The sequence below is a fragment of the Nicotiana attenuata genome, unplaced genomic scaffold, assembly GCF_001879085.1.
Source record: "Nicotiana attenuata strain UT unplaced genomic scaffold, NIATTr2, whole genome shotgun sequence".
NCBI classification, from domain to species: domain Eukaryota; kingdom Viridiplantae; phylum Streptophyta; class Magnoliopsida; order Solanales; family Solanaceae; genus Nicotiana; species Nicotiana attenuata.
Window position 1 is genome coordinate 181,336 of NW_017672295.1, and position 9,468 is coordinate 190,803.

Consider the following 9,468-nt stretch of genomic DNA (forward strand, 5'->3'; position numbering starts at 1 on the left):
TCTCCTGCTAAACTCTTGAAGAGGAAGAGACAATTGTTACTGTAAAGAGTTGGAATTTCAGCGCCGTTGGAAGTGGACGACAGGTGGGCCCATGTGAGAGGGATCTTGAGAGTGTGGTAAAGAAGGATAACAGAGGAGGGGCGTGGGGGGAAAATATTGGCGGTGGCGAAGGAGAAAATGAAGTCTGGTGGAGCCAAAACTGTGCCGGAGAAATTGTTGGTGGTGGTGGTGGAGGAGTCGAGGGTGGAAGCAAAGAGGGAGTAGCCACGGTTGCGTAGTGCGTCTGCAGCAGCATGGGCAGAGGAAGAGGGTGGTGGAGATAGTGGTGTAGGGGTGGAGGAACCACAAGAAAGTAGAAAGCAGAAGAAGAAAGGGAGAGTGAAAGTATAGGGATGGAGATCCATTGCTGTGTTTCTTGATTCCAATGGTGATTGAAGTTTGAGAGTGTTTATACTGGTAATTGATTGCAAGGTTTGTTCTGATGAGGAGTATGATAGGCGGTTGGGACTACTAAAGTAGCAAGTGCTTCTTGATTTGCAGTTTCTTTTGGCGGGCATTTTATTTATTTATTTATTTACTGTTTTTGTCTTCTAAAATGGAAATTTTGGAAATAGTTTCAAACCCCAACGTGAAAAGTCAAGTCTTTACTCTCCCTCGCTCATCCATCCTTTCCGTTCTCTGTTCTTCTGTAGTCATGACTCATACGAGTTCTTTTTATTTTTATTAACATGAAAACCATTCAAAGTGTTGAGCAGAAAATGGATTTCATCGCGGTTTTCTCTTTGTTTATTCTAGTCTCTCTGTGTGTGACAATTGTCAAGGCAGAGTGCAAATGCAAACGTGTCGAGTGTGTTCTTTAGTGATATTTACTACTATTAATAAGCGGGAATGATGAGCTGCATCAGGTTAAACAAAAGACCAGCATCCGGTTAGAAAGCGGGTCAGAAGGATTTCATTGTAATTTAATCAAAATACCCAACGTTATAGTTCCACGCGTGCTGCCCGCTTTCTTCCAGCTACGACACGTCGCTACCTAGCTCCGCTTTGGGTACACTATTGTCTCGGCTTTCTCCATTTTGTTTGATCTCAAGTTTCTCCTTTCCTTTGACGATTTCTCAAGTTCCTCCTCTTCTTTGCTTCGTCTTTCAGTTTGCTGTATGATATACAGTAAAGGTATGATTACCGCCACTATTTAGATTTAAGATTCAGTAGGTATTTAATTTGAACAATCTTTGTTTCTCATGTTTTGAATTGAACTTGGATAGAAGATTTAGACTACTTTTATGTCAAATTGTAAGCTAATTGGTATGTGTTGTTGCTGCTCACCGTTCTTCGTGTTCAACTTCCTCTTTCCCGGAGTTACTCTTAATTTTCATCTGTTTGACCTAGGTCGAACTGCAGTAAAAACAGATTTGGGTCTGTTATTATAAAAATTGCCTTTGGGGTTACATTAGAAGTGTTTGTGAAATTGCCCGAAAGAAACTACGATTCACCTAAACTTTTTCTTAATATGCTGTTTCAAGAAATCTTAACTCACAACTTCAAATTATATGCTAAAACATCATATCTACATTTGTTCAGTTAGTTGTGGAGCAAATCAATTTATGAAATACTTATAAGTTTACGTGAACATGCAATTTTACCAAAGGATTCGTGCACTACCAAAAAGTTGATCAATTTATTGTTCTTGTACATTAGCCTGCGATAAGCTTGTGGGTCCTATTCATGGTTGGAAAGATTGACAAATCTACACAACGATAGTTTACTTGGATAGAAAAGATTTAAAGACTAGCTAGAGGTTGAAGTAGCTTTCTGTGAAAAGTTATTAATTGGTACATGAACATTGGTTAATGAGGGTCGGAAGCCATGAAGACAAATAACATATGAACATTTGATGTTCCATTAATGGAGTATAATTTCGTTGATGATAAGTGATTAGTTGGCAATGACATGGAACTGTTTACATGTCCCCCCTATCCTCTATTGTGTTTGATTTGATTAAACTTTGTAGTTATTTCTCCAGGAAGGTAGAAATGTTTGACTGAGTATTTTTGATATATTATTGTACTTGATGTTGTGCGTCTTTCAAATTGCTCCTTCAAATTGCTCTTTCCTGAGCTTAGTTTTAATTTTTATCTGTTTTACCTCTTTTGAAGGGCGGTAAGAACAGATTTGAGTTTTTTATTACATAAACTGCACTGGGTTCGTAGTAGAAGTATTTGTGAAATTGCCCGAAAGGAATTACGATGGACATAAAAAATTCGGCAGCTCTTTCTTTAAAGCTGCCTGCTGATTTATGGTAGTCTTACTCATACAACACGTTCACATTAATATTAATGGATATTAATGTTTTCGCGTACTACAAAATACTGAAAAAGAAACCCAAACCAAGAAAAATTTCTAGCAATGAGGTTAAGATTCTAAATACCTGGCACAAAAACTGAAAAGTTATTGATGAAATGAGCAAAACAGTGAATTAGTAGGACTGTTTACTAATTTTTGTTCACAAATGAAAGCAATAGAAAACCAGAGCAGCAACATCAAATTTTGATATCCTTTAGAAAAATTCAAATATTGCCATCATGCTAAAAAGTGTTCAACATTGTGAAAACTTCACATTGGAATATGGTTCAAGGAATGAAACTTATTAGAAGTTTCAACTATTAAATGGAACAAGTAGAACAAAAGGGAATTGGTGATAAGGATTTGAATCGTTTCTAATAATTATGAAGCAATCAAGCAATTCCCTAACTTCTTCTAAAATTTGTTGGATGAAGATTTTCAATATAGGATGTGTGAAATAAAAAGGAGAAGACTGGCCTTGGAAATTGCTAATTAGCTCAGAATGTTATTTAACATGCTCTTGTAGCTCTTCTGTAATAATGAATAATACCTAAAAACTTAATTACTATCATTTTACATGCAAATTATGAAAAAATTTAGTTATATGTTGACTGCTTCCGGAATATATATAACACAACAAGGAATAAGTAGAATTAAAATGGAGATGATGGTAATTTGGAAGTTCTAGATAATAAAATTGATTCAAGAATTCGTATCGTATTTTGTCATACAGTAAACTTTTAGCGATCAAAATGATATTTCCATTCCACTTTCTGATTATTGCTTAAGCTTCACAAGACATCTATGAAATCATTTTTCTTTGCAAAATAATTACTTTTGTCTAATTCTCATTACTTAATAGACATAGATTCACTCTGTCTCTGTTGTTAGTTTGTTCGTTAATTTGTGTTTGACCAATGCTGCACTATTGGTTAAAGCAGCTTATTAGATAGACAACTCTTTAAATTACATGTCTATACACGTTCCTATCTTTGTTCATGCTTAGTTGTTATTTGTACTATGATATCCTATTTTACAATGCCAAATAGTTCTGCTTTCTTTGGTTGTTACCTAATTATTTCTTCCTTGACATCTCTGCTATTGATGAAGAAAATTTAATTATAATGTTGCAGGAACACGTGTACGACACCTACGATATCGACAGTTGTGAAAAAACACATTAATGGATAGTCGACAATCAAAAAAAAGTTCTCGCTCGGTGACAGAAGCTGATGATAAGAATGCCAAACACCGTAAAATAGATGTTCGGGTAGCAGCCACTGAGAAAGAAAAAATATTGTTGCAACGTCGCCTCAAAAATCGTCAAACAAAAACTAATCGCCTTCTTGCAAATGCACATCACGTAAATCCCATTGGAACAACATCTAAATTACAGGATGATCTCACTATTGGAGCTTTTTGTTCTTCTTCAGAATTAGGTTAATACAGCAAATCTCCTATCCTTTTATTACTTCCTTTTTGTTTTTTCCCTTTTGTATTATATACATGTACAGTGATTAACATGTCATTCTCATCATCCAGTTATTGAGCGTACAATTTTTCCCTCATTGGATGTCTTTCATAGCGAGAAAGATGTGATTCATCCTTTCCATGTTTTTGAAAAAGGTAGGACAACAGAGATGTAATGTGTATTTAAGTCCGTGTGTGAATTGTGCACATTAATTAATCGAACAACTGTGATGAATCAGGCTCGACATCGGGTACAGCAAATGATTTATGTACTCCAATCTTGGATACATCTACAACTAAAGGTTAGTTTAACCATCATCCTTTATTGATTTTACCATTTGTTCTGTTTTCGTTGCTTAGAATTGTCTGCACTATGCAGGTTGTCTAAAGAATAAGAAATCTATGATTAACATTACATAATTACGCTCCGACTATGTTCTGTTAAAAAATTTGAGTATGAACGCCCTGGATTTTGTAGTGGCAGTGGTACAATGAGCTTCACCTCCCGTCGAATGTCAGCTAAACTGAGAAATTTATATATGGGAAACAATGCAGAATCCAAGCACTTCCAAACGTACATTATAATATAAAATAACCTGTTTGCCATTACATCACTTGGTGTCAATTATGACAGATTTAGAATGTCAAATCTCATGTGAACATAAAACAGGAGAAATTAAAGATGAAGTTCGAAAGTTTTTGTTTTCTTCTTTTTTTTAGAAATTCCACCTTTACAGTCCTTCAGTATCATTCATGCCATACTGGTCTAACCTTCAAGCTATTACTTTTGAGATCTTAAATTTAAATAACTTTTTGGTGCCTATTAATGCTTTACTATGTACCTTTAAGCATCTCACCTACTTTGTTAAGCAGCTACCACCCAGCAAGTTTGTGTAACTACATCACGGGATAATTTAAAAAAAAGGAAGATATCTGCAATCCCTCCATGATTGATGAAACATGTAATGTTAGTGTTTATATTACATTTTCCAGTTTGCATAATATTTTTACATTGTCGTATTTACACATTTAGAGTTCAGATGTATCATATTATTGACTATTTAGTTGGCTTTATGTCGTTTATGCCTACGCACAAGTTATTACTACAGTTGTCATTGATTGTGAGCTTTTAACGCCAGCATATGCAGTTCAGAAGGATAAAAACATGCTTCATCCAACCCCTGTTTCTGAAAAAGGTAGGGTTGTGAATCCATAACCAGGCTCAACATCAGAAACTACAAATGAATCATGTGCTTTAACCTCTAAAACAGTTACAACTAAAGGTTCGTATCACCGTCACCCTTAGCTGGTTTTATCATTTTCTTGGTTTCTGTCTCTTAAAGATATTTGAAATATGCAGGCCATCTAAGGAATAAAAAAACTACAACTAATATTAATCAACTACGTTCTAATTATGTTCTACTAAAAAAGGTTCCAAATTGTAAATTTTGTCACGCGAAAAAATTTGAGTATGAACCCCCTGGATTTTGCTGTAGCAGTGGTACAGTGAAGTTACCCTCCCATCAAATGCCAGCTAAACTAAGAAATTTATATATGGGAAACAACGCAAAATCCAAGCACTTTCAAACGTACATCAGAACATATAATAATATGTTTGCCTTTACGTCACTTGGTGTCAATTATGACAAAGATTTAGCCAAGAGAAACCGTGGTAACTATACATTCAGAGTTCAAGGACAGATGTATCACTTGATAGATGATTTATATCCCAAAGAAAGAGGGCCGAGAAATTTGCAACTCTACTTTTATGATAATGCAAATGAGCTTGAAAATAGAATGGCTTGTTCAGATAAATTAAATGAATCAATAGTGAACGAACTTATGGACATACTAAAAGATAATCCATACTCAATGTTTCTGCGATCCTAAACAGACATGTCGAACTTCCAAAACTTTCATATAGCACTAAAATGTGACACTGGATTGGATCAACGTGTATATAATGTGCCTACTACTACTGAAATTGCAGCAATATGGGTTGATGAAAATGATGGTTCTGCTATTCATACACCACATCTTCAAATTTATACTCACAGTGACAAGACACAAAGAGTGAACTATTATTTTGGGTGTTATGACCCTTTACAGTACCCGTTGTTATTTCCACATGGTCAAAGCGGGTGGCACTGTGGTATTAAAAAGCTTCCCAAACCAGAAAACATTCCTAGAAGTCGCACTCTTGAATTTGAACAATTGCCGAATATAAAAAAATTCACCTCTGTTGATGGATATCTTGATATGGAAGCTCAAAATCTGCAAAAAAGAAAACGCAAAAGAGATGTTGTTTCAGTTCGTGAATACTATTGTTACAAACTTCAGATGAGGAACAATGATGAAGATGAAATTTTGCATACCGGAAGGTTATTCCAGCAGTATTCGGTTGATGAATATATAAAATTGGAGACACAAAGGTTGGACTTTGTTTCGTTCAATCAAGATTTGTTCAGAATGGGTATACTGCAAGGACTTCTTTGATATTCTAAGACTTGGCGAACGAGATGCTTCCAATGTTGGAAAACAAACATTTTTGCCAAATTCTTTCATAGGAGGTCCTAGAGATATGCGTCAACGTTATATGGATGCTATTGCATTGGTGCAACGTTTCAGAAAACCTGATTTATTTATAACTATGACATGTAACCTATCTTGGACAGAAATAAAAGAACAACTATGGTCAACTGACGAAGCACAAAATAGGCCTGATTTGATTACTCGAGTGTTCAGAGCTAAAATAGAAGAGCTGAAGACGGATATATTAAAACGAAATATCTTTGGAAAAGTTGTTGCTTTTATGTATACTGTGGAGTTTCAGAAACGAGGTTTATCCCATGCTCATATTCTCATTATACTAGGTAATAAGCACAAACTGTTGACAGCAGAAGCATACGATGATATAATTAGAGCAGAATTACCAGATGGTAAGGCAGAACCAGATTTGCGTAAGATTGTCATCAAGCATATGATGCACGGTCCTTGCGGTAGTTTAGATCCAACAAATTCTTGCATGAAAAAAAAGGGTTACTGCAAGTTCAAATATCCAAAATGTTTACCGATCAAACATCGAAAGGAAATGATTCTTATCCAGTTTACAGAAGACGAAATACAGGGGAAGTTGTAAAAGTAAGAGAACAATATTTAGATAACTCTTGGGTTGTTCCATATAATCCTTATTTACTTGGGAAATTCAACTGTCACATAAATGTTGAAGTGTGCTCCGACATCAAAGTCGTGAAATATCTCTACAAATACATTTGTAAAGGACATGACAAAATTGCATTTTGTGTACAAAATAACGATACGGACATAGAGATAGATGAGGTCAAAGAATATCGATCTGCTAGATGGGTATCACCTCCGAAAGCTGTATGGCGTCTCTTTGGTTTTCCTATAAGCGAAATGACTCCTAGCGTTTATCGTCTTCAGCTACATCTTGAAGGTCAACAATTTGTTTCCTTTAAGAGCAACGCGGATATACATACAATTGTGAACAATCCGATGATCCAAAAAACAATGTTAACTGAATTCTTCTACATGAATAACACCGACGAAGATGCTAAAGAGCTCAACTTATTGTACAAAGAATTCCCTGAATACTTCGTCTGATCTTCCAGTGACAAATTTTGGGCACGTAGACAAAAACGTTGTGCTGTTGGCCGTATTGTGACATGTCATCCAACAGAAGGAGAACGATATTATCTTAGATTATTACTAATGCATGTGCGAGGACCGAAGTCATATAAGGATCTTTTGACAGTAAATGGAGAGCCTTGTAGTACTTTCAGAGAGTCCGTAGAAAAAAGAGGATTACTACACTGTGATAATAGCTTGATAGAGTGTATGTATGAGGCCGCAAGTTACCAAATGCCATATAGTTTAAGGCGTTTATTTGCTACATTATTGGTGTATTGTGGTCCCGCCAACCCCAGAAAATTATGGGAACAATTTGAAGAATCGATGATTGATGACTATAAAGTGTTACAAACTATTGAAAGAAGAGAAATTCGATATCAAGCTCTGAACCATATCAATGACATTTTACATTCTATGGGTCATGATGTAAATGAGTATGAACTTATTCCAGAAACTATCAGGCCTTCTACAGCAGCAAAAGAGGCAAAAGAGATTCATTTTGAAAGATCTATTATTGTTAGCGAAGATGACGTATTACTGCATTGGAAATTAAACAAAAATTAACTGATTGCATATAATGTGATTACTGAAAGGATATTTTCGAATAAACCAGGCGCATTTTTTTGTAGATGGTCCAGGAGGAACAGGGAAAACTTTTTTGTACCGTGCTTTATTAGCAACTGTACGATCCATGGGATATATAGCTTTGGCAACAACTACTTCTGGTGTTGCCGCTTTTATTCTCCCGGGAGGACGTACTGCTCATTCACGTTTCAAAATTCCTATTCACATCAATGAAAATGCCAGTTGTAACATTAGCAAAGAAAGCGCACTTGCAGGTTTAATCCGAGATGCAAAATTGATTGTATGGGATGAGATATCTATGGCCAAAAAAAGAATGTTGGAAGTTTTTGATCTACTCTTAAAAGATCTGATGGATACAAATGCATTATTTGGCGGAAAAGTTGTTGTTTTAGGAGGTGACTTCAGACAAACTTTCCTGTTGTGCGCTATGGAAAAAAAGAAGATTTCATCAACGGAAGTTTATTATATTCTAGCATTTGGAATGAACTTGAAAAATTAAAATTATTTGAGAATATGAGAGCAAAAACAGATCCTGCATTTTATGATTATTTGTTAAGAATTGGAAATGGACAAGAACGAGTCAATTCAGCAAGCAAGATTGAAATTCCAGATTCTTTGAATATTCCTTACACAACCGAAAAAGAATCTCTTGATAAACTATTCACAGCGACATTCAAACTTGGATTCGTTATGCTCTAATTCATCCTGTACAGATTCCCGTGTGATCTTGACAACAAAAAATGATTTCGTCGATGAAATTAATGACATGTGATGGATATAAATTATTCATATATTTTAATATAAAAATATAATATTTTAAATATAAAACATGACCAATTTATATCCTATTCTCGTGCTTTTCTAACAATTCGTGCAGGAAAAAGAATACATGGAAAAAGAGAAAAAGAAAGATCTACGGTTCAAGGAAGAAGGATGCATCCGTGACAACTTCATCTAAGACTTTATAAAATCAAGAGATACAAAAGTTATGGCAAATTCTCACCAAAATTTCATGACAAATTGCCATGTCAATTTCTCATCAAGGTCATATGATATATTAATATTATATTGCAATTTCTCACCAAGGCCTTGTAGGAATTTTCCTGTAAATAGCCATATGTTTTTAGAAGAAAGGGCATCCCTCTTTGTATCCAATTTTCTATCTAGTTTTTTTCTAAGTTTCTAAAGAGAAAGAGAAGAGTAATCTTGGTCTCTTCCTCTAATATTTCTCTTTGTAGTAAAAATATTCTTAGTCTTTTGAAAGTATTTTTTAGCTTTTCTTACTGCATAATGGAGTAATTTCTTTTTGTTGGGATAGTTGATGAAGCTTGATATAATTATAATACTATCTCAGTTTCAATACATTCTTGGCTTGAAACTCTATATACATTTCATATTGTGATGGAATGATGATTTTTT

At 34.9% G+C, this 9,468-nt stretch overlaps 2 protein-coding genes across 4 annotated transcripts; both read left to right on the forward strand.

The window, feature by feature from the left end:
* Positions 1–1,085: 1,085 nt before the first annotated feature.
* On the forward strand, positions 1,086–9,444 carry LOC109212635. 3 transcript variants are annotated; one of them, XR_002065894.1, is made up of 6 exons: positions 1,086–1,173; positions 3,477–3,782; positions 3,886–3,969; positions 4,053–4,115; positions 4,953–5,096; positions 8,927–9,375. XR_002065894.1 is itself a non-coding variant. In XM_019376302.1 (5 exons), exons 2-5 carry the CDS (start codon positions 3,527–3,529, stop codon positions 5,027–5,029), a joined length of 480 nt encoding a protein of 159 aa, XP_019231847.1. In that variant the 5' UTR covers positions 1,086–1,173; positions 3,477–3,526; the 3' UTR covers positions 5,030–9,444. The 3 variants fall into 3 exon arrangements, 2 of the variants coding, with proteins under 2 accessions (XP_019231847.1, XP_019231848.1); XM_019376302.1 differs by having other exon boundaries at positions 4,953–9,444; XM_019376303.1 differs by having other exon boundaries at positions 4,962–9,444.
* On the forward strand, positions 5,710–7,437 carry LOC109212634. The gene is made up of 3 exons (XM_019376301.1): positions 5,710–6,286; positions 6,381–6,812; positions 6,920–7,437. The coding sequence occupies exons 1-3, from the start codon at positions 5,710–5,712 to the stop codon at positions 7,435–7,437; spliced, it is 1,527 nt and encodes a 508-aa protein (XP_019231846.1).
* Positions 9,445–9,468: the final 24 nt, after the last annotated feature.